The sequence below is a fragment of the Lepisosteus platostomus genome, chromosome 14, assembly GCF_059453375.1.
Source record: "Lepisosteus platostomus isolate fLepPlt1 chromosome 14, fLepPlt1.hap1, whole genome shotgun sequence".
Lineage (NCBI taxonomy): Eukaryota > Metazoa > Chordata > Actinopteri > Semionotiformes > Lepisosteidae > Lepisosteus > Lepisosteus platostomus.
Window position 1 is genome coordinate 36,945,025 of NC_142624.1, and position 26,388 is coordinate 36,971,412.

Sequence of the window (26,388 nt, forward strand, 5' to 3'; positions counted from 1 at the left end):
CAAAAGCCTAAACATGTGAGCAGATCAATTAAAGTCATGAATTAGAACTCAACTAGTACAAACACAAGCAGACACAGAGGTGACCAGGACTGGTCTGGAAACCATTGGTGATTTTCTTTAAATATTCCTTTGTCTTCATGATGTAGTTTTGTTGGGAGTTGTACTTATCAACTGTGGGACCCCCCAGAGAGGGGTGTATTTATGCTGAATTCATGTGAAGTACTTTAATTGCACCAAGGTGGACTCCATTCAACTAATTATCTGACTTCTGAAGACAATTTGTGTCAGCAGAGCCTATTTACAGTAGGTTTGTCATAGGAAAGGGGAAATGTTATTCAATCAGTTATTGTATGTTTTGTATTTAGAATTACTTTAGGAAGATCTATAGAATTTTGTTTCATGTTGGCATTATTGAACGTTTTGTGTCTATGGCAAAAAATCCCAATATATTATGATTCCATATTGTAGCACCATAAAATGTGCAAAATGCAAAAGGGGTGAATACTTTTGATAACCACTATGATCGCTTCTAGTGTCAGGTTTGCTATTTGGAATGTTAGGTTCAAGAAATAATGATTTACACCAGGTTTTATTTTTAGAAAACTTTTCTGTTCAAACAAAAGTACTGGAAATATATTGTAATTTCTTGTTTTACCTCAACAAGAATCCTTTTTTATCTACAGTACATGACGTATTTGTGACTCTATCCTCAGTCTGTCACAGGATAAAAATGTCCTGAGCAAGAATAAAAACAAATAAATGCAGGCCATAAATGCTCTGTTCTTGGATCCAGGCTAGTTCATTTATAATTAACCAAATTTACAACAGCAGTTAAAAGGTGCAGGGAAACTGTTTCACTGTCCACTGTTTCTGCTATTCATATTGTTTGTTTGAAAAGAAGGACATCTTAGTAAAATGGATTGGAAAACGTGGTTTATATTGGCTAGCACCTGTGTGTGCCTTGTGTACACACATTCAAAAAGTGAGTATGAAATTTATATAAATGTTTTCATTTACCATTAATTGTTTCAGATTTTGCTATTTCGGTATCAAAGCAAGTTGATCAGAAACCTCAAGATAGGCTCATATGATTAGTGGTTAGTTGGTTATACCTGCTTGTAAGTTCATACTGCTCTAATATGAACACAAAGCAAAAGCTGAGATGTTGGACAGCCTTTTCTTTTCTATGGATATATAGAAACACTTTTTTAAGAAAATCACTTATTTGAAAGGAAAATCTGAAGGATTGACTAGTTCATCCACACTTTTTAATTAAAAATGAAATTGTAACATTTTAAAGAGGGAAGAAAGCATTAACATGGAAAAAATGTAGCAAATATGACAATTCAGAAATGAACAGAATTACTGAGGCATCACAGAGATCAATATCATGTTCCTGTTCATAAGTTCCCCATTTTTAACATTTTATTTTACTACATTGTAGCTTAACTTGAGAAATATCTGTATAGTTTTTGTTCTCCCAGAGAACAAACACACTACTGTATTTACAGTAAACTTAGATCTTTTCCATTTGGAAAAGGATCTGATTCCAGGAGAAACTTTATTTTATCAGTTAAACAAATATTTAACCTGGAGTATGAAAATGAATGGGGTTCGAAAGACGTGCACTGAAGAATTTCAGGTTTTTACAAACTTCGTTAAACTTTGTATTGGCTTATTTCAACAATAGCCGACTCACGCTCGTGCAGATGCAGTTACAAAATTGAGGAAAACAGCAAAGAAAGAGAATTCTGTCATGTCTAACTGCCCCATTATAAGACATACAGTACTGCAAATAAGTGATAGAATCTGTCTATTTAGTACACATATACAGAAAGTAAGGCTGTGTCTATTTATTCATTTTTGAAAATAAGACTATTATCAAATGATTACACATGCAAGAAAGAAAAATGATTCATAAATTAACATCATAGTCAGCAAGGGAACATTTCATTTCCTTGGCCTTATCTTGACGTATCTGTTGATTTTTGTTCCAGTGGAGCTCTAGAGCACCCATGTGGAACTGTGGGCTGTTTTCACATACTGTAATGCTGACTCCAGAGGTCAGCAAGGTCCTAAATGTCAGACACATTTGCGTCTATAAATAGTGTACATCCCTCTGTAGGTTGTAGTCAGCGTTTAGCCACCTGAGGACAACTGTGGAGCTAGGCTGTAAGGAAGGTGATCATATTAAGAATCAGCCCCTGCCTTTTGCCACACCGCCCACCCATTTCTAGCTGCTGTTTTCAAGCTGCGGGTGCGGGGAGGGAGACACTCTGGAAGGGAAGCAAGTCCATCGTAAGGCAGAAACACAGAGACAGGCATGTGCACGCTCACAGCTGTGGACATTTTCCCCAGGCACCAATTAGCCTATTTTACCAGTGTGTTTCTGAACCGAAGCAGTAAAGTGAAGCACTCCTGCTAATTGTTATGAGCAGTTATACTCATAAGGTTAAAGTTACAGTGAGCAACTTGTTCAGATTTTAAAGTAGTACACACCATTGGTATGAAAATAATAGTGGGAGATTGTTCCACATCATTGTAGTTTGATTTTCTTAAGATGCAACACAGAGTTAGTCTGAACATCCAAATGTGATACTTCTGAAAGACCTAACATATTTCTGTTTCATTTTTTTTTAATCCTGTTAACAAAATTGCGATAGATGGTACAGCACCTCCAGCTACAACGATACCAGGTAAATCAGAGAATGTAAATGATCAATTCCTCTCTTTATCATAGCTAGATGGGAATATGTAACAGAGAACATTTAAAAATCATTATGGAAGATTGGGAAATTAAAGTAAAACTGTATCTTTAATTTATTCAATAATTGATTGTAGTGGAGTATGTGCATTTGTGTTCCATAATGCTTTGCAGTGCAATGCAAAATAGAATTTGAACATCACAAATGTGATATTCCTGGAAAAACTAACATTTTTCTCTTTTGTGTAATTATGTTAATCCTGTTAATGAAACTGCAACAGGTTCTACAAGATCTTCAACTATAGCAGCAACAGGTAAACCAACAACTGTTAAGAATCAATTCCTCTGTTATTCAAAACTAGAGGTTTTCACTAAATTCTACATTGGGAACTGAAAGTAAAATTGTATCTTTTATATAGTCAATAACTGATTATGATGGATGATGTGCATTTTCTTTCAACACTGCTTTGCAGTGTGATAGAAAATAGGATTTGTTTGAACATCAGAATGTGATATTCCTGGAAGAACAAGCACTTTTCTCTTCTGTTTAACTGATTTTATCCTGTTACTGAAATTTCAGCAGATTCTACCACATCTTCATCTCCAACAGCAACAGGTAAATCGTCAAATATAAAGAATCAATTTCTCCCTTTTTCTAAACTAGAGGTTTCTACTACAGTAAATACCTCAATGTATTTTTATCACAGTTTATTATTCCTGTTATTGATTGCTCACGATTATGTTTCTGTTATATAATTGGAAAGGAGAGTATTGGTGCAGGTATTAATGTAAAGGCATAGTATCCAGTATGTGGGTTTCCTTTGAACTTCTGGATACATCTCTTTATGTGCATTTTTCCTGGAAATTTTTCTCTTTTGTTTAATTACTTTAATCCTGTTAATGAAACTGCAACAGGTTCTACAAGATCTTCAACTATAACAGCAACAGGTAAACCGACAACTGTAAAGAATCAATTCCTCTGTTTTTCAAAATAAATGTTTCCACTAAATCCCATGTCTTTCAAACTTTTGAATAAGTCTCTTCTTTTGCATTTTATTTTCTTTGATATTCAAAATGATAGTTGTTCCACCTCCACAAAACAACATTTTTCTTCCAGGATTTCAGATTGGATCATGCAGGCAGTTCAGATTAAGCTACAGTACATCAGACAGTTACACTGCAGTAGGAAAATCACTTCTGTCACATCTGGTCAAGAGACATACAGTACTTCAGAACACTGAGAAGGTTTTCTAAATCTCTTTTTGGTGTTTTTCTCTTCTCTTCTGTTTAACTGATTTTATCCTATTACTGAAATTGCAGCAGGTTCTACCACATCTTCATCTCCAACAGCAACAGGTAAATCGTCAAATATAAAGAATCAATTTCTCCTTTTTTCTAAACTAAATTTTGTTTGTTTCGTACAATTGGAAAGGAGAGTATTGGTGCAGGTGTAAATGTAAAGACATACAGTATTCAGTATGTGGGTTTCTTTTGAACCTCTGGATGCATCTCTTTATGTGCATTTTCTTCTTCTGAATATAAAGTGATAGTTGTTCCACCCTGGTGTTTATATTAATAAAATAATATGAGATTATAAAAACAAGGTAAAGAGTTATCAAAATGAAAAATAAGATTTTTGTTCCAGGTATTCAGTTGATCCAGGCAGTTCAGATTAAGCTACATCAGACAGTTACACTGTTGTAGGAAAATCACTTCTGTCACATGTGGTCAAGAGACATACAGTACAGTACTTCAGGACACTGAGGAGGTTTTCTAAATCTCTTTTTGGTGTTTTTTTATAAACCACCTAATAGTAAACAGTATTTTTATGTGATGCTTTTGATGAATAAAACAGCTACAGATTTTGTTCTGCAGTTTCTATGTACACAGTATGTAGTAAATGTATGTATGAGATATTGAATAGTAGCAAAGTCATATAGAACATTATTAAAAAATATATAACGCAAGATTGGGAACCGAAAGTAAAATTGTATCTTTTATCTAGTCAATAACTGATTATGATGGATGATGTGCATTTTCTTTCAACACTGCTTTGCAGTGTGATAGAAAATAGGATTTGTTTGAACATCAGAATGTGATATTCCTGGAAGAACAAGCACTTTTCTCTTCTGTTTAACTGATTTTATCCTGTTACTGAAATTGCATCAGGTTCAACCACATCTTCATCTCCAACAGCAACAGGTAAATCGTCAAATATAAAGAATCAATTTCTCCCTTTTTTTCTAAACTAGAGAAGATTTTGTTTGTTTCGTAGAATTGGAAAGGAGAGTATTGGTGCAGGTGTAAATGTAAAGACATACAGTATTCAGTATGTGGGTTTCTTTTGAACCTCTGGATGCATCTCTTTATGTGCATTTTCTTCTTCTGAATATAAAGTGATAGTTGTTCCACCCTGGTGTTTATATTAATAAAATAATATTAGATTATAAAAACAAGGTAAAGAGTTATCAAAATGAAAAATAAGATTTTTGTTCCAGGTATTCAGTTGATCCAGGCAGTTCAGGTTAAGCTACATCAGTCAGTTACACTGTTGTAGGAAAATCATTTCTGTCACATGTGGTCAAGAGACATACAGTACAGTACTTCAGGACACTGAGGAGGTTTTCTAAATCTCTTTTTGGTGTTTTTTTATAAACCACCTAATAGTAAACAGTATTTTTATGTGATGCTTTTGATGAATAAAACAGCTACAGATTTTGTTCTGCAGTTTCTATGTACACAGTATGTAGTAAATGTATGTATGAGATATTGAATAGTAGCAAAGTCATATAGAACATTATTAAAAAATATATAACGCAAGATTGGGAAACGAAAGTAAAATTGTATCTTTTATCTAGTCAATAACTGAATATGATGGATGATGTGTATTTTCTTTCAACACTGCTTTGCAGTGTGATAGAAAATAGGATTTGTTTGAACATCAGAATGTGATATTCCTGGAAGAACAAGCACTTTTCTCTTCTGTTTAACTGATTTTATCCTGTTACTGAAATTGCATCAGGTTCAACCACATCTTCATCTCCAACAGCAACAGGTAAATCGTCAAATATAAAGAATCAATTTCTCCTTTTTTCTAAACTAGAGAAGATTTTGTTTGTTTCGTAGAATTGGAAAGGAGAGTATTGGTGCAGGTGTAAATGTAAAGACATACAGTATTCAGTATGTGGGTTTCTTTTGAACCTCTGGATGCATCTCTTTATGTGCATTTTCTTCTTCTGAATATAAAGTGATAGTTGTTCCACCCTGGTGTTTATATTAATAAAATAATATGAGATTATAAAAACAAGGTAAAGAGTTATCAAAATGAAAAATAAGATTTTTGTTCCAGGTATTCAGTTGATCCAGGCAGTTCAGGTTAAGCTACATCAGTCAGTTACACTGTTGTAGGAAAATCACTTCTGTCACATGTGGTCAAGAGACATACAGTACAGTACTTCAGGACACTGAGGAGGTTTTCTAAATCTCTTTTTGGTGTTTTTTTATAAACCACCTAATAGTAAACAGTATTTTTATGTGATGCTTTTGATGAATAAAACAGCTACAGATTTTGTTCTGCAGTTTCTATGTACACAGTATGTAGTAAATGTATGTATGAGATATTGAATAGTAGCAAAGTCATATAGAACATTATTAAAAAATATATAACGCAAGATTGGGAAACGAAAGTAAAATTGTATCTTTTATCTAGTCAATAACTGAATATGATGGATGATGTGTATTTTCTTTCAACACTGCTTTGCAGTGTGATAGAAAATAGGATTTGTTTGAACATCAGAATGTGATATTCCTGGAAGAACAAGCACTTTTCTCTTCTGTTTAACTGATTTTATCCTGTTACTGAAATTGCATCAGGTTCAACCACATCTTCATCTCCAACAGCAACAGGTAAATCGTCAAATATAAAGAATCAATTTCTCCTTTTTTCTAAACTAGAGAAGATTTTGTTTGTTTCGTAGAATTGGAAAGGAGAGTATTGGTGCAGGTGTAAATGTAAAGACATACAGTATTCAGTATGTGGGTTTCTTTTGAACCTCTGGATGCATCTCTTTATGTGCATTTTCTTCTTCTGAATATAAAGTGATAGTTGTTCCACCCTGGTGTTTATATTAATAAAATAATATGAGATTATAAAAACAAGGTAAAGAGTTATCAAAATGAAAAATAAGATTTTTGTTCCAGGTATTCAGTTGATCCAGGCAGTTCAGATTAAGCTACATCAGACAGTTACACTGTTGTAGGAAAATCACTTCTGTCACATGTGGTCAAGAGACATACAGTACAGTACTTCAGGACACTGAGGAGGTTTTCTAAATCTCTTTTTGGTGTTTTTTTATAAACCACCTAATAGTAAACAGTATTTTTATGTGATGCTTTTGATGAAAAAAACAGCTACAGATTTTGTTCTGCAGTTTCTATGTACACAGTATGTAGTAAATGTATGTATGAGATATTGAATAGTAGCAAAGTCATATAGAACATTATTAAAAAATATATAACGCAAGATTGGGAACCGAAAGTAAAATTGTATCTTTTATCTAGTCAATAACTGATTATGATGGATGATGTGCATTTTCTTTCAACACTGCTTTGCAGTGTGATAGAAAATAGGATTTGTTTGAACATCAGAATGTGATATTCCTGGAAGAACAAGCACTTTTCTCTTCTGTTTAACTGATTTTATCCTGTTACTGAAATTGCATCAGGTTCAACCACATCTTCATCTCCAACAGCAACAGGTAAATCGTCAAATATAAAGAATCAATTTCTCCCTTTTTTTCTAAACTAGAGAAGATTTTGTTTGTTTCGTAGAATTGGAAAGGAGAGTATTGGTGCAGGTGTAAATGTAAAGACATACAGTATTCAGTATGTGGGTTTCTTTTGAACCTCTGGATGCATCTCTTTATGTGCATTTTCTTCTTCTGAATATAAAGTGATAGTTGTTCCACCCTGGTGTTTATATTAATAAAATAATATTAGATTATAAAAACAAGGTAAAGAGTTATCAAAATGAAAAATAAGATTTTTGTTCCAGGTATTCAGTTGATCCAGGCAGTTCAGGTTAAGCTACATCAGTCAGTTACACTGTTGTAGGAAAATCATTTCTGTCACATGTGGTCAAGAGACATACAGTACAGTACTTCAGGACACTGAGGAGGTTTTCTAAATCTCTTTTTGGTGTTTTTTTATAAACCACCTAATAGTAAACAGTATTTTTATGTGATGCTTTTGATGAATAAAACAGCTACAGATTTTGTTCTGCAGTTTCTATGTACACAGTATGTAGTAAATGTATGTATGAGATATTGAATAGTAGCAAAGTCATATAGAACATTATTAAAAAATATATAACGCAAGATTGGGAAACGAAAGTAAAATTGTATCTTTTATCTAGTCAATAACTGAATATGATGGATGATGTGTATTTTCTTTCAACACTGCTTTGCAGTGTGATAGAAAATAGGATTTGTTTGAACATCAGAATGTGATATTCCTGGAAGAACAAGCACTTTTCTCTTCTGTTTAACTGATTTTATCCTGTTACTGAAATTGCATCAGGTTCAACCACATCTTCATCTCCAACAGCAACAGGTAAATCGTCAAATATAAAGAATCAATTTCTCCTTTTTTCTAAACTAGAGAAGATTTTGTTTGTTTCGTAGAATTGGAAAGGAGAGTATTGGTGCAGGTGTAAATGTAAAGACATACAGTATTCAGTATGTGGGTTTCTTTTGAACCTCTGGATGCATCTCTTTATGTGCATTTTCTTCTTCTGAATATAAAGTGATAGTTGTTCCACCCTGGTGTTTATATTAATAAAATAATATGAGATTATAAAAACAAGGTAAAGAGTTATCAAAATGAAAAATAAGATTTTTGTTCCAGGTATTCAGTTGATCCAGGCAGTTCAGGTTAAGCTACATCAGTCAGTTACACTGTTGTAGGAAAATCACTTCTGTCACATGTGGTCAAGAGACATACAGTACAGTACTTCAGGACACTGAGGAGGTTTTCTAAATCTCTTTTTGGTGTTTTTTTATAAACCACCTAATAGTAAACAGTATTTTTATGTGATGCTTTTGATGAATAAAACAGCTACAGATTTTGTTCTGCAGTTTCTATGTACACAGTATGTAGTAAATGTATGTATGAGATATTGAATAGTAGCAAAGTCATATAGAACATTATTAAAAAATATATAACGCAAGATTGGGAAACGAAAGTAAAATTGTATCTTTTATCTAGTCAATAACTGAATATGATGGATGATGTGTATTTTCTTTCAACACTGCTTTGCAGTGTGATAGAAAATAGGATTTGTTTGAACATCAGAATGTGATATTCCTGGAAGAACAAGCACTTTTCTCTTCTGTTTAACTGATTTTATCCTGTTACTGAAATTGCATCAGGTTCAACCACATCTTCATCTCCAACAGCAACAGGTAAATCGTCAAATATAAAGAATCAATTTCTCCTTTTTTCTAAACTAGAGAAGATTTTGTTTGTTTCGTAGAATTGGAAAGGAGAGTATTGGTGCAGGTGTAAATGTAAAGACATACAGTATTCAGTATGTGGGTTTCTTTTGAACCTCTGGATGCATCTCTTTATGTGCATTTTCTTCTTCTGAATATAAAGTGGTAGTTGTTCCACCCTGGTGTTTATATTAATAAAATAATATGAGATTATAAAAACAAGGTAAAGAGTTATCAAAATGAAAAATAAGATTTTTGTTCCAGGTATTCAGTTGATCCAGGCAGTTCAGATTAAGCTACATCAGACAGTTACACTGTTGTAGGAAAATCACTTCTGTCACATGTGGTCAAGAGACATACAGTACAGTACTTCAGGACATGAGGAGGTTTTCTAAATCTCTTTTTGGTGTTTTTTTATAAACCACCTAATAGTAAACAGTATTTTTATGTGATGCTTTTGATGAAAAAAACAGCTACAGATTTTGTTCTGCAGTTTCTATGTCCACAGTATGTAGTAAATGTATGTATGAGATATTGAATAGTAGCAAAGTCATATAGAACATTATTAAAAAATATATAACGCAAGATTGGGAACCGAAAGTAAAATTGTATCTTTTATCTAGTCAATAACTGATTATGATGGATGATGTGCATTTTCTTTCAACACTGCTTTGCAGTGTGAAAGAAAATAGGATTTGTTTGAACATCAGAATGTGATATTCCTGGAAGAACAAGCACTTTTCTCTTCTGTTTAACTGATTTTATCCTGTTACTGAAATTGCATCAGGTTCTACCACATCTTCATCTCCAACAGCAACAGGTAAATCGTCAAATATAAAGATTCAATTCCTCCTTTTTTCTAAACTAGAGAAGATTTTGTTTGTTTCGTACAATTGGAAAGGAGAGTATTGGTGCAGGTGTAAATGTATACAGTATTCAGTATGGGTTTCTTTTGAACCTCTGGATGCATCTCTTTATGTGCATTTTCTTCTTCTGAATATAAAGTGATAGTTGTTCCACCCTGGTGTTTATATTAATAAAATAATATTAGATTATAAAAACAAGGTAAAGAGTTATCAAAATGAAAAATAAGATTTTTGTTCCAGGTATTCAGTTGATCCAGGCAGTTCAGATTAAGCTACATCAGACAGTTACACTGTTGTAGGAAAATCACTTCTGTCACATGTGGTCAAGAGACATACAGTACAGTACTTCAGGACATGAGGAGGTTTTCTAAATCTCTTTTTGGTGTTTTTTTATAAACCACCTAATAGTAAACAGTATTTTTATGTGATGCTTTTAATGAAAAAAACAGCTACAGATTTGGTTCTGCAGTTTCTATGTACACAGTATGTAGTAAATGTATGTATGAGATATTGAATAGTAGCAAAGTCATATAGAACATTATTAAAAAATATATAATGCAAGATTGGGAACCGAAAGTAAAATTGTATCTTTTATCTAGTCAATAACTGATTATGATGGAAGACGTGCATTTTCTTTCAACACTGCTTTGCAGTGTGATGCAAAATAGGATTTGTTTGAACATCAGAATGTGATATTCCTGGAAGAACAAGCATTTTTCTCTTCTGTTTAACTGATTTTATCCTGTTACTGAAATTGCAACAGGTTCTACCACATCTTCATCTCCAACAGCAACAGGTAAATCGTCAAATATAAAGATTCAATTCCTCCTTTTTTCTGCACTAGAGGTTTCTACTGCAGTAAATACCTCAGTATATTTTTATCACAGTGTATTATTCCTGTTATTGGTTGCTCAAGATTTTGTTTCTGTCGTACAATTGGAATTAAGCTACATCAGATGTAGGAAAATCGCTTCTGTCACATCTGGTCAAGAGACATACAGTTCTTCAGGACACTGAACTAGTTTTCTTCATCAGGGTTTGAAGGTGTTTTATAAAGCCTCAGAACAGTAAAACTTATTTTTATTAGATGCTTCTGATGAAAGTACTGCTGTAAGTTTTTTTCTACTTGTATGTTACAGTACCTATAAAAAGTATTCACCCCCCTTGGACTTTTTCACATATTATTGTGAAATAATGTATTTGACTGAGACTTTTTGCCACTCGTCAACACAAAGTACTCTATAACGTCAAAGTGAAGAAAAAAAATCCAGACATTTTACTATAGGAATCAATTGTTGCTGTTTTAACATCAAGATTGTGAATTCCTGGAAATCTAACATTGTTGTCTTCCATTTCTATCTTGTTACTGCAGCAGATCCTCAAGCATCTTCCACTCCAGCAACAAGCAGCTCAACGTCTTCCACTCCAGCAATAACAGGTAAATCAACCAATTAAAACAATACATTCTTTAGATACGCGATTCCATATTATATTAGCAGAAAAGCTTAAAACTACCACTTTTTCACACGCTATTTCACATGCTAGTTAAATACTTCGATGCTTAAGATCGTTAGGGAGAAATGGAATACCGGTGTGTATTTTTCCTTTAAAGTACCGATTCCTGGAATCTGACTGGCTGACACCCTTCTGAAGTGGTTCCATAAAATCTGGTATACGGAAAAGAAAGCGTTGATAAAAAAGCTTGGATACTCATGTATCTCATACAAGTATCTTTTAATACAGTCTTTGCTGTGCTCTTGCGGATCCTTGTGATATTTTGAGCTCTAGTTGAATGATAAGTGTCGCATTTTAAATCATTTTCGTAGTTAGAAATTATGAAACGCCCTGTTAAAAGCAAGGGAGTTTTTATGCCCGTTGAAGTAAAACAAAATGCCTGACAAAGTATGGCTAGGACAGATTCCAAGTGCTTGTACAAATGTGCTAAAGAAATTATACTTTGAGTATACAGCTTGTCCAAAGTCATTCATTATTAATACTATTAGTAATATCTTCGGTAAAGGCTTTGATGCATAAATATTTCTGATAAAGGTAGGTTGTGTACTTTTGTCCAACTGAGCAATCTTGCTTTCATAAAATATACCAACATTTTAATGACTGATGATTAACATGCTGTAATACACAGTTCAAAATTAAAAGCTCAAATGCTGTACATGAGAGGTTAAGCTCACCCTGGCGGTTTTACAAGGTGACGCCGGATAGTTTCCGGCATGACGTCAAATGACGCGATTGACCGCGTGATACCGCGTCATACCGCGACACGCCCACCGGGGTATGCCGCGAAATACCCCACCCATTTTGAATGGCTGCATCTGTATATAAATTCTGTTCTTCAAGACTAGAGGTTTCCATGAAGTCCTGCATTTTATTTTTTTGTGTATTATTACGATCGTTGCTGTAATCTAGACGTTATTGCTTTTGTACAATCAGAAAAAAGAGGAGAATTCCATGTATCAATTAAATGTCACTTTATTTTTGAGTTTATTTTTTTTTAAGTCTGAATCAGTCTCTTCTTTTGTTTTTGCAGTAGGTTTTAGTTCGAATATGAAGTGACAGTTGTTCCATCTCACAGTTTATATATAAAAATAATATCACAAATACAACGTAAAGATTTGTGGGGATGAAAAATAACATTTTTGTTCTGGATATTCAAATCAGCTAATGCACTTTATTTTAAACCTCTGAGTAGTTCTGTTGTTTTGCAATTGAAAATTTGTGAATTCTGCAATTTAGCTCAAGCTAAATTAGATACTGCAATGACACTATTGTAGGCCTGTAAGAGCAAATTTGAGCTTCCCTGAAAAGCTGTTCAACTGGCAGCAATGAGGTTTCTTTGTGGGGCTGCTGGGCTCACTCTCCCTGAGGGTGAGGAGCCCGGCAGTCTTAGGGGATCCTGGAGGAGACTCTCTGCTCCTCTGGATCGAGAGGAACTTGTTGTGGTGGCTCGGGCATTGGGTGAAGATGGCCCCCTGGCGCCTCCTACTGGAGTACTGGCGTCAAATCACTCTCACAACTTTCTGTTCCAACCTACAGTATAATCGTTACAGTAAATTAAGACCCTACCATCACTACACATGGATACAGGGGGAGTTACTTTATGTTGTGTTGTTAAATCGTTTTCCCCAAAATTAAAAAAAGGTGATTATAAAGAGGATAATAATACCATACACAAAAGCAATAGTAACACCATTACTAATAATCCCCCGCTATGAATTGGCTTCATTACTCTGTTCTCCTCCCCACTGAGAGCTGGTGTGTGGGGAGTGTACTGGCGCGCTATGGCTGCCGTCGCATCATCCAGGTGGGGCTGCACACTGGTCTTGGTGGTATAAATACACTCGGAAGTAGACAAAACACTTCATTTTGAAAAAGTGAGACATTGTTCAATAAATAGTTCTTTACCAGTAAGCCCACATTCTGGAAACAAAACAAACGAAACAATGAAATAATGTTTTTTTTTAATGCATCATTTGTATTTATAATGCAATTTTTCTTTCGGTAACATCTATGATATAGAAAATATTTTTCATGCAACAGTAATGATGCACTATTGTAAAAAAACATTCAACAAAATTATAAGCTTGCACTAGAATTTACTTAGTTGATATTGAAGATAGATTACTGTTGTTGAATTAGCAGGGATAAAGTGGTAACAACATCATGTGTGAATATAATGTTATTCTCTGAAAAGCCTACTTTTTATGTCTCAGTGGCTTAGAATTTAATAGTTTTTTTACATCTATTTCTGAATTTATGCAATTATGATTCTGTATGAATTTTGAATTTGACCTTTTTTGAATGGTGTTTGATTACAGTCCCATCTGGAAGAAGTGAAATAACTATTACCATTTTTCTTCACCGGTATGATTTGGCTCAGCTGACTAAAGCAATAAGACTTTTGTGAAATAACATGTCATGCTTTCTTATCCTGCTTCCCTCATTGTCTGACAATAAATGTTTTATTTATCCAGTTCGGTTTCCAGCAAGCTCATGCTCATTAATATAAATCACTTGGACTTATATTAATGAGCAACAGCTCGCTGGTAACATTGAGCAGACGCAATGTATACAGTACATTGATTGCATACTACAATTAATTGTTGGCCGAAGGCTCAATGTTTTGAGTGGATCAGTCGTGTCAGTTGTTCTAGGCTTATGTAAATGGGAAAAAGCTGTTAGCAAAACAGTCAAACAGTAAGAAATGCACTGGCTGATTGTTTAATGAGAATGAGACATTTGCTCATATTCTTCGGCCAGTCCAGCAGACTGGCTGCCTGACCTACTGTATCACAATGCATGCTCATATTGTTAAAAGCTAACTTTTTTCTTAACTTTTTAATTCAAGCTTCACCGACAGTGACAGCTACACCCAAGCCAGGTAAATATGCAAATATGAAAAATCATTTCCATTACAGATAAAAATCCTGTTGAAAAGTGCAATATTAAGTCATAAATGATGTGAGGGAGAGAGGCGAAGTAATAGATCAATCAAATTTATCTCCCCCCTCACATCGGAAGAAGGCTTCACAGCCTTTACCTTTCAGCATGGAATGAACCTTTGCCTGTTGCTTTGCAAGAATAACTTGCACCTTTTTAAGTAATCACATTTTCTGGCATTTACTGTACGTTATTTGTCATTTTTATTACTTCCCCACATTGTCTTCTCTTGAAGATGTAATATTGTCAACATACCTGTAATTACTCAAGTCTTTGTCATCTTCAACCTTAGTGTTACCCATTTTATATTAACATTGTGCTGCCTGGATGTTACTTTCTGCACTTGACTACATTAAACATCATCTGACTAGTTCACGCACTGGTCCATAATTCTGGTTCAGAGGGAAGAACCTTGTTCATCTTCTGCTAATATGACACCAGCAGCTGGGTTTTCATTAGAGAAATAATTTTTAGTACTTAGTCCTGTTTTAGTACCGTTCAGGCCAGACCTTGCCTGGGTTCTGAGATCAGGTAGAATGGAATTTAAAACGAAAGTTCGAGACAGATGACAACAGCCAAGTTCAATCGGACTCGGCTGTCAGACATTCGCAATCACTCCTGACGTCATGTCCTCACCTAAGACATGATAAATACTCTACATGATCCCTTTCTCTCCCGCATATACCACCCTCCCTGCATCCCACCTCCGCCCCATCTCCCCCTCTGCAGCTGCCCCTGGGTCACCTCTCACTCTGCAGGGGGGTCCCAGCCTCCTTGTCCTCTGGCCCTCAGCCAAGTGGGTTTTACCACCTTTCTGGACGGAGCGGTGGCACTGTGGCTGAAAGGTTGCTGGTTCAAATCCCGTGGCCGGCAGAGGAATCCTACTCTGTTGGGCCCCTGAGCAAGGCCCTTAACCCCAGCTGCTCCAGGGGCGCTGTATAAATGGCTGACCCTGCGCTCTGACCCCCAGCTTCTCTCTCCCATCTGTGTGTCTCATGGAGAGCAAGCTGGGGTATTCGAAAAGACAAGTTCCTAAATTGTATATGGCAAATAAAGTGATCTTATCTTATCTCTCTTTCAGTACACTTACTTCTTGGTTGTTGTTACTCCTAGTGAAGTCAATAATGCTGTAGTTAGTTTTAAAGATATTCAGTAGAGTTCAGAAGGGGAAACAGAGCCACCTACTCACCCACCAGCACTACTTACAAAATGTACCCATTTAAGATACCTTACTCTTATGTGAGTTTTTCTAGGTTTGTACGAAAAATAAGAAACAACAAGTTCAGACTTTATTTTGTTTTAAACAATGATTTGTTTTTCAACTTTGCTTTGATCTCTTTCACACTACAGAAAAGAAGCAATGTACAGAAAACTCCTGTGGATCACAGCTGGCAGTGTGTGTGAATCTCAAAGACAAGTATGTTTGCCAGTGCAGTTTTGGATTTTACTACAACGAATTGGAAACAGATTGTGAAGGAGGTAAGAAAACCAAAAACCAAGTAGATCTGTACTATAATACTCTGGAAAGTGACTGGTGCGCTACCCTTGTGTGCGTCTTGTTATAAAAGATAAACAGATGTCATTTCTTTAAAACAAACGATATAACTTGAGTTCTGTTCATCAAAAATTAAAATTGAGGCATGTGAGGCACGAGGCATCGGGCATCAAAATTAACATGGTTAATGACTGATGACCAAAAAAATTCACTCCAGCATGAAATGTCTTGATATTGTTATACAAGTTTCCTTCATGGTGATAAGTTAAAAAAAAAGTAAAAAATACTTTGTGAAATCATATTTTAAAGTAAGAAGAAGAATCCTTGTTTTAAACATTGGTTTTTTTTCTCATGACCATCCCAGAAACACAAGTTCAATTGATTAACTTTAATGAGATTTTTTGCTCCAATTTGTTCTTTAATTTCACATGGATACAAAAAGGATAGTTTCTGCATACTACATCTTTTATGTACTGTAGATGTCTTTATAGGGCACCAAGACTTTTCAGAAGTAGCCCCTTGTCTTTGGAATATTCTTCCTGTCCATAAATTATTCACCTATTTGTTTTTATTTAATCTATGTACTTTTTTGTATTATTCTTTTTTCTGTTTGCTGTAATTCTTTCTTTATATGTAGAACTTATGTAAAGCACCTTGATAATGGTCTGGAGCAGCTATTTAAGAAATTAAATGTATCAATTAATTATTAATATAAATTACATTAAAATTGACTAATTATCTACATGCACATTCATTGTTTTGAAGGAAAATCCTTTCCTGGAGGTTTCAACATTAGCACTACCTTTGGTGTTAATGTGGAAGACAAAACATCAGAGAATTATACACAGCTGTATGATTATGTGATACAGATTGTACGTATTTTAACCTTTGAATTTATTTACTAAAGATTTTGCTTTGCTTACTGCTGATATACACAAAACTCTGTTTTTATTATGCGTTTTAATATTCTGAAAATTATTTCCTTATGGGGGTGAGCTAAGTTGCAATTCATAAAAATAATTATAAATTGAGTGGAAAAACTGAAAAACCGCATTCGTTAAGCTTTATAACTTTTGTCCTTACGTCGTCTTGGCTAACAAAAAAACACACCTTTTTTTGTGATCTAATCAGTAAATGAAAATTTCTTAACACCATTTTCAATTGTTTTGTTAATTTCTGTCTTTCCATAAATGACATGAGTATAATCGTTATATAACACAGAGCAGATCACAGGATAGATTAATAGTGATCTATATCACAGATAATACGGACACGTGTAGATCAGCTACCATACTGTAGCTATGGAGTAAATCTTCCATACCGCCTGATACCACCTGGGGTTTATTTTATTCAAATTCTTATAAAAGGGCATAATGTAAAAATACACCTGAAGAAGGCTCCACGGCCGAGACGTTGTGTTTTCTGTCTTCTCTTTTCAGCAGGGAATAAACCTATTACTTGTTCCTTTGCAGCCTACGCATGCTGACGCAGCTGCCCACCTGAAATAATGTAGAAATGACCGCCTGTGGGTTTTGAGTTGAAATAGATAGATAGATCATACTTTATTAATCCCGTAGGGAAATGGAGTTGGTCATTAGAAAATTCTAGTCATCCATTCCATAGGATCAATTATAGATACTGTAGATCATAAAAACAGCCCTGTCCGTTTACCTCAGTGTCACACCACAAAATTGCAGTTTGAGAGCCCTTTCTCTCCTGTATTTAGATCAGCTCTGCCTGACCCCCGTTTTCTTAAGGGGTACGCTAAACTCCCAATATCTTGCGTAAGCCACAGAGGTGCCTGGGCTCCACTGTATCACGTTTCCACAGATGTTTTCTTCTACAGTCCTGTGCAAAGCGCAGCTGTCTTTTCCACGCGCCACGCGCTTCGTCCACGTCTTGCCGCTGCAGCTCGTGCTCTCCGCTGGCTCCTGCTCCACCTTTAAATGCGTTTCCGGCACAATGAAGGAACATATTTTAATCTGTGTTTAAATTACGTTTTAATATTTTTACAGAATAAAGAGGCGCTTATAGATGAGTCGGATTTCAAAGAAACAATTGTGAAAGGCATTAGGTGAGCAGTTCGTGTTATTTTGTACTGTATATACAGTAATATTGAACTTGTAAATTCTTCAATACGATAAACACGTGCTTATGTTAATTTATTAGTGTACTGTACAGTATACGCACACATGGAGCTCACGTGCTATACCATTTAAATATAGAACACATGAAATAATTGGCCAATGTCTGTAATGTAACCTATAAAGCCTTTACCAAAATCGTTTTGATTCTGTCGAACAATTTACACTACACACCATCTGTCATAAATACTTGTAGATAGTATAAAGACGGAACAAATAAAATCTGCACTTTTTTATGGCATTTTTATTTAAATTACATTTCTGTATTTAAACAAAAATGACATGGTTTGCACTTATGTAACTAGAATACAACACAAAATAGAACTAAATGTCTTATTGTGAAGTATAGAAATGTAAAATAATACAATATATGTGACTTCCTAACGAGATCATACAATATACGATATAGTTTAAAGGCATTTTCGATTGCACCTAATAGATTAGTGAATTATTTCACTGCAGGTTAGATCTGCAATTTCATGGTACAGTATATTGTACTACAGTGACTTGGTAGCAAATGATATCCATTAATACCAAATATTGGCTCTATGGGAATGTTGAATTTCACCACATAGGCACCACAAGTGTCTAATATGATAAAACATTATTTTATATTAACTTTTTGAACTACAGACACACTGGAGGAAGTACATATATTTCCAGGAGTGGAAGTGCACTGGAGGTGGACTTTATAAATATGTTTTCAACAACATTCGAAAAAGGACCAGACGTCGTGGACACAAAAATTATAAATTACCTTAAGGAAGCACAATTGACAAATATTATATTTCGCAGTAAGTAATCAAATGGTTAAATGTGTTGTTATGCTGAGGGTTAAGTTTATATTATAATAAATTACAGCCATAATTGATTTAATGTTTTATATATCAAAAACTAACATTGTTAAAATACAATGTAGCACTTACACTTACAGTAATAGAGGTAGATTTAATTTGGAAAGTTTGGATGTGGTTAAATTTCATCATTTGTGGCAAGAAAGTTTTAAATTCACTTTTGTAGGGATTCACAGGGGTGCATTAATTTCGAACAGCCCTGTTTACATGTGATTGATTCAGTTTGCCCCTGGGCTTGAACACAGATATACTGTACATGAAGGCCTAGCACAGACTTAAGTGAACACTGAATGCAGAAATACCTGTACAAACAGCAGTGATGTTATTCAGCAGTACTTAACACTGACTTATGTGCATACCTACAGCACAGGATTGAAGTGAAGGGCTTCAGGGATCCTTGCCTTGTGCAGAGGCATTGTGAGGTTCACAGCTGAAGGAGTTGCAGTGATATTGGTATTGCTGCAATTCTAAAAATGGCACAGGACTCAAAAGAGTTCCAACATTATTCTGTGCAGTGGCATTACCATCAACCACAACAAACATGCAATCCAAAATAGCATAAATGTTACTTTGCCAAGAGCAAAAAGTATTTTTCCTGTATTGACAATCTTGACCTTTGCCAAGTGTGATAGCATTCACCGACACGCAGCATTCCAGAGCGTAGTCTTCCATTGTGAAGACTGCAGTGCCTGCAGTCAGGCAGAGTGGGGGCATTCAGTTGAGAAGCTACCTTTGCCAGTTTCAGGTACTGGCAGCACTCAATCTGTGTGCAAACATCACCTTTGGATTTACACACTCACAAACACACATTTCGCAGCTCAATGTTGCTAATTTTATACTTCGCAAATGGAAAAATAAGAACAACAGACATAAATGAGCTGGAACATTTTCAATGTCTGGCAATACTTTGCTCAGACTAATTTTTGTCACTTACATAATTTGTAAGCAGCGAAAATTAAGTGTTTCATATTATAATTGAATATTGAATATAGCACATATTTAATCAAATCAACATGAAGCACTATTTTAAACAATAGATGAAGAGGCTGTTAAAACTAACATATAAATCAATATTATGGCAAACAAATAGAAGTATTAGTTTTACATCACTGAGATTAAATAACCATAAAAACTGATACGTGTAACTGCCCCATAGTTCAACGAATGAAATTGTTTTTCTCCTGGATCGTGTGGAAAATAGCACTTAAGACTGAGAAGTGTGATTGGTGGTACATAAATAAAAGACGTTGCATGAAAAAGATACCACCCTCACCTTACTTTATCACTGTCACCTTTCTCTTCCCTCAGATGTAACGTCCTGCGACGTTTATGGCTGTGACAAACAATCTTCAAATTGTGCCCTAAAAGGCAACAGCCCAGTATGTGAGTGCAAAGAGGACTATGAGAAAAATCATCCTCTTGACGTGTCCTGTGTGAAACTCGAAGGTGCGCTGATTTAACCACTTAAAAGCTGTCGTCTTAACAGCTGTGTTTATTTTTACCAGCGAAAAAAGGAGTAATGTAATGCCTTGTAATGGCACAAATGAGGATGTTATTACTGTACATAATAAACCCCCAAACAGTTAATTATGTCTCATACTGATGTTAGCTCTGATTTTAAATATCCCAGAAGTTCGATGTGAAAGGTTGTTATATTTATTTGTGGAGATTCAGTATAAATACTTAAAGGATGAAGCCCTTTCACTCAACGAGACTGAGTCTTGTCACACATTGCTGCTATGACAGAGGGGCTTGTGCTGAACAGGAGCCTGCTGTTGACTGTGTGATGTGTGATGACAGCATTTGATCTGAGGCTGCCCTGGTGTGCCTTACCTGACCGCATGGATCCTTGCAATAGGAGTTTAAAGCCATAACAATTTATCTTTAAAATTGTCAGTTTCTTATACAACATTTATATGGTAAACTGTTTTACTGTGTGTGAAATTATCCACTTTCAGTAATGTTCCAATAGTGAATTTTTTTATTCTTGCTGGCACAAAATACGTCAAACATTCACAACTTTGAACGTCCTAACCTCATACAAATAAAATATTTATACTGAGTAATAGTGATTTTAATACATAAAATAAGCACCAAAACATTTTGAGTGCTTAGTCTTGCAGCAATGTTGCAGTATAGCTTACAGTACCAATAAAATGCATTTATGTTAAACTAAACTGGGCTGCCCAGTTAGATCTCTTAGCTGTTCTCAATTAAATGTAATTCTGTGCTCACCTTTATCAGTAATAATTGAATATTGAATACTAAAATATTGACAAAATACCACTTCTTAACTATTAGTACAAAATGGCTCATAGTTTAATTTATGTGTATTTTATTTAAAACATTCCATGAGACAAGAACTGTAGTGTTGCATTTGAAAAGGGATTTTAATAGATTGTTCTCTTGCTTTATTTTCAGATACCATGAGAGATATTCTTATAGGAGTCAGTACTGTGGCAGGAGTTACTATTATTGGTTTGACTGCAGGACTTATAGTTATGGCAATGAGGTTTGAAAATATTTTTATTCTATATATGCTAGCATTTATACAGAAGGCTTCTGTTAGGAAAAAGGACTATAAGTTTTATTATACAGTATGCTAGATAATTTCTTCATCTATAGTAGATATATCCTTCTAGCTTAGACAGTCCATCTGAAATCAGTATGCTCCTGTTGTTAAATATGTCCATGTTTATGAATAAATAATTCTAAGAAGGATAAGATGATACAAAGTAATACCGCATATACATTAAATATTTTGCAAGGTGAAATTAAATAGAAACTGTAAAAAAAGACCCATTTTATATTGCTTGTATAATTATACATTGATTTAAGAAAACATAAGATTGTTCTCTTTTACTAATTACAGTAAAGAGGATTGCTGAAACATCCTGATTATTTGTGTGTGCTCAATGAAATGATGTATAACGAAAATTAAAGTTAAAATTTCTTCTACTGTCTCAGGAAAAAACTCAAGGATGATAAACCTGCGTCGTTCTCCATGATGCCCACATTCTCTGTGAAGAATCACAGAGACTCAGAAGATGGCAGTCAGATGACTCAACGCCCACCTCCCTTCCCCAAGACGGTTTACAACCGCCATCATGACGACGAAGAAAACGATGATGACAATGATGGCAGTTATGCAGGAAAGATAAAAAATCAGAGTTTCCCTCAAGATCAGGGACGTATACTGTCTGGGAATGTTTACTCATTTCCAAAGGCATCTGTTCCCTCAAAACCAGGTGGCTCTCAGAATTTTGGTTACAAAGTAAGTTTTGTTTTTGAATTTGTACGGTACATTAGCCCTATTTTGTGGCTCTTCTGCAGTTTGCTTGGTGGCCTTTTTTTGGATATGAGCTGTTTAGGTAGGAAAAGAGTGGATAATAGTACCTACTGATGAAAAACATAATCAAACATTTAATATATTTTAAGCCATAAATTGGATGATCTATGTTTTTATTCTGAATACACATTATTCATTAATTCTTTGTGATCCTGGTTCTAAAATTTTAAGAGTGAACCCTAGCAGGATGAATAATGAATCTGTAAAACAAAAATATTTTCTTAAGGATTCATTTTCCAACATTTTGGAAAATCAGTTTTGGACATGTTGGATGCCATTTTTAATTGGGAAAGTCTAGATTATTCTTTTCTTTCCTTGAAGCAGATGCACACCACTTCCAGGCTGATGTTACTTTTGATTAACACACAAAAATATCTTCCTTTTCAGCCTGCTGGCAACCCCTACAACAGCAGGTCCAACGTCCGTGACCCCTACAACAGCAGTGCCAACGACCGTGACCCCTACAACAGCAGTGCCAACGACCGTGACCCCTACAACAGCAGCGCCAATGACTGTGAACCCTACAACAGCAGTGCCAACGCCCGTAACCCCTACAACGGCAGCGCCAACGTCCGTAACCCCTTCAACAGCAGGACCAACGTCCGTAACCCCTACAACAGCAGTGCCAACGTCCGTAACCCCTTCAACAGCAGGACCAACGACCGTGACCCCTACAACAGCAGTGCCAACGACCGTGACCCCTTCAACGGCAGCGCCAACGTCCATGACCCCTACAACAGCAGCGCCAATGACTGTGACCCCTACAACAGGACATCAACGAGGAGAGCTGCAGGGAATGGTTATGGCCATAGAGGATACTGAGCAGCTGTTCTGCATAGAGGGAAACCTCAGCTGTGATCAAAGATTAGATTTCTTCAACTGAATCACAAAAGAGAATTCTTCATTGAAACATGTTATGGAATATGAGTGATTCTGCTAGAATAATTCATTATATGAAACTACTGCCATAGACCTTGAGATGAAAAATTAGTCCTGAAGTATAAGCTTTTTCAAAGATGATTGGGTAAAGTGTTACAATCTGTTCTCTTTCTTGTTTCCATGTGAGTGTTCTGTAATTCAAGATAACAAGAAAAACAAAAAACGTTTTCTGTATGTGCAAAATGTAGTGATTGGGCAGCAACTTTGTACTAAGAGTATTATTTTATTATGGTAGCACAGCACAACTGAGAGCAAAGTGAAAAGAAATGCTCCACTGATTTATTTTATTGATCTAGCTTATCTAGTTTATTGCAATAATCGATACCGTCCGTAAAAAAATAGCTTCTCACAATGAGATGTTTGTTTGAGGTTAATACTAAACTACTTTCATAAAATGATATAAATAAAAATATCTATCTCACAGCATCTATATTTTAATGATTTCAATAATTATAAATATATTCCACATTTGTTATTTACAGTAGGTCAGAAGTGAAAGTGTTAATAAAATTAGGGGATTTTGTCATCTGTTATAACACTCCCTGTGAAGAGATGGCCATTCACCTGTTATCATTTGTCATTTCTTCTACAGTATGTGAGAAATTCCATTTGTTTGGCTCTTTCCATCCCAGATGTTCTCCAGCACTTTATATACGGTATAAGAAGGAGACCAGTTTTGTGCACCAGAGCTGCACCCATCTGAGTGGCACATGGCAGCCCTACTGCACAGCAGGACACATGGAGATGTGAACAATTACTCCACTTGAATGGAGGGATTTACTAGGATGGCCAGAACATTCCAGCTCGAGGCAGAATTTAGCCAGAACACTGGAATTAATGCGTATGGGGTCATGGGATTGATAATTACAAAGTAGTCAGCACCTCAGTCTACTGTCTCACCTACAGGATGTCAGCTTCTACAGCACAGTGTCCCCAGTTGCCTTTCTGGCGCCACCTACTGGTCCACCACCATGACTGGTGACTCGCGTATTATTGTAATCTTAAACTTTCTTCAGAGGAGGGCTATTTCAAATCACCCCTTTCACTTCATTCAATCTTTAGGACGCCATCGCTACTTTGATCCAGCAAAACATGAGTCTGGACGATCCACATGCCAAGTATCTTAATAACCAGTGTTCCCTAGAGGTTTGGCCAATTTTAAACATCATCCCTGATGTGCAGCAGGCAGGAGGACCCCTGGCCTACTGCGTGACAGTTCCTAGCTAACAGAGGAAGCAGACTTGTAAAGCAGAGCCTGTCTTTCTGACACTTCATGTAGTGGTCCAGAGCTCCAGAAACAGGTGGACCACGACCATCTGTGAACACCCACGCTCGCTGACTGGTGATCATTGGCTGGTGGGGAAGCCTGTTTTTAACCAGTTGTCCCTGCTAAAGGACCAACAATGCCAACTGAAAGCACATCAATAATATATGGCTATTAAAGAAAAATGATGCTGCTTGAAAAGATATTGTAACACAACGGGGTTCAGGCGGGTGCCCTTGGTGCATCAGGTTGGCCCCGCACCAAACCCAGGACTCCTGCGTCACTCAACAGGGACCCAGCCCGGTGAGCCAAAGAGAGATCTCTCTACAGCCCAGGGGCTGTGGTCCTGCTATTACTGGTAAGCCGGCTCTTACACAGTACCTGTTGGCCATATGCGTTACAATATGATAAACAACAAACCAGGGTGACAGGTCAGTCAGTCTACTGTATGAAGTCATGAAGGAAAGCTGGTTGTTGGTTTTGCACACTGCTAACATTTCACCCTCCTTTCTGGGGATCACCTGAACACGTTTAGAAGCTTACAGGTGTCCCTGAATACTCCCCGTGGAAACCACAGCTCTGCAAGATGAAATGGTGACTGTTTCTGCCTGTACTGTCTGTACACTGTAGTCAGTCTTGAAGTTCGAGTGGGTAGGGAATGAGTTGGAAAATCAGGCCAACACCCTAGGCCCAAACAGGATCAAAACCAGGACTGACCCCGCCAGCAACGTGCTGAGCGCAATTTAATCAGCCCCCATCACAGGCAGGGTGAGGCACACTGCACAGCCCGCCAGGAAAATTCAAGTTTTTAATTTCATACTCTTCTATCCCACTAGGCGGCGCTGACATCCAAGTATTCAGGAGAGATGAGTCTTGCCAACTCAGCAGACAACTCTTGACTTTCCGCTGGTAAAATGGACATCTTAAAATATCATCTTGAATTCATTTTTTTGTTTTTAAATATTTCTACTATTTCAGCATTTTTCTTTTTGTTTAATTTTCTAAAATACAATGCAGGGCTTTTCATACCCTCGGGCTTCAAAAGCAAATTGATGCCAAAACAAGAAGGTTCGCTTGATATTAATATTCACGTAACGAGCTTATTGCCTGTACATTGTTTTTAAGGTTTTACTGAATTCTGAAGAAAACGTAACATACAATTTAAATGATTTAAATTGAATTCTATATACTGCTTTTCTAAAAGGCTCTGTACAGCTCTGGTCTGAAGGATTTCAAACGCATTTTATAGCCGAAAAATATTGTCAGACTTGTTTATGATTAACATCCTTGCTGCCCCTAATTCAGCTCATTCACAAACTCGCAAGCGCTGTGATTACAATGTACATAACTCAACACGCAGGCAAGTGTGTACGGAATTGAACAGGTGGTAACCCAATTAAGGTGGTCACCTGACTGCCGGAGGTGCCGCTTTTTAAAGAAACATTTCTATTTATCGACAAATTTCGGATTTAAGTAGAACGAAACGAGCTACAATGTCCGGAATAAACTTAAACCTAAAAAAAAAACCCCGATATACATCAGAACAAAAAAGTCCAAACAAACGGGAAACAACGACCCTGGTATTTGTCTAAATAAGTAATGATATCCGTACTTAGGTGCAGCTATTTCGAGTGAAAATAAATTACAGTCTGCGAGTCCGCCTTTAAGCAGAAAGAGTGTATGATTTTTTACACGTAAAAAAGACCGTCACCGAAACCAGTTGTAGCGCAAGGGGAACGCTAGAAATGCGAATGCGTGCTTCTGAGGTTTCTGAAGTGTGCTCTCGAAGATAGGGTTAACCGCAGCCCCAGCCCCCAGCCCCCAGCC

At 35.9% G+C, this 26,388-nt stretch overlaps 1 protein-coding gene across 26 annotated transcripts; it reads left to right on the forward strand.

Moving 5' to 3' along the window:
- The first annotated feature begins 802 nt into the window (after positions 1-802).
- LOC148649424 (uncharacterized) lies at positions 803-23,716 on the forward strand. 26 transcript variants are annotated; one of them, XM_088606085.1, is made up of 19 exons: positions 803-982; positions 2,664-2,696; positions 2,986-3,018; positions 3,285-3,320; positions 3,620-3,652; positions 4,025-4,060; positions 9,983-10,015; positions 10,825-10,857; positions 11,434-11,499; positions 14,425-14,457; positions 15,867-15,995; positions 16,777-16,883; positions 18,027-18,085; positions 18,789-18,949; positions 20,318-20,455; positions 21,431-21,521; positions 21,977-22,283; positions 22,746-22,771; positions 22,862-23,716. In XM_088606085.1, the coding sequence occupies exons 1-19, from the start codon at positions 916-918 to the stop codon at positions 23,178-23,180; spliced, it is 1,740 nt and encodes a 579-aa protein (XP_088462211.1). In that variant the 5' UTR covers positions 803-915; the 3' UTR covers positions 23,181-23,716. The 26 variants fall into 26 exon arrangements, with proteins under 26 accessions (XP_088462211.1, XP_088462215.1, XP_088462191.1 ...); XM_088606089.1 differs by having other exon boundaries at positions 804-982; positions 23,072-23,716; XM_088606065.1 differs by having other exon boundaries at positions 808-982; positions 3,288-3,320; positions 22,746-23,716.
- The last annotated feature ends 2,672 nt before the right edge of the window (positions 23,717-26,388 follow it).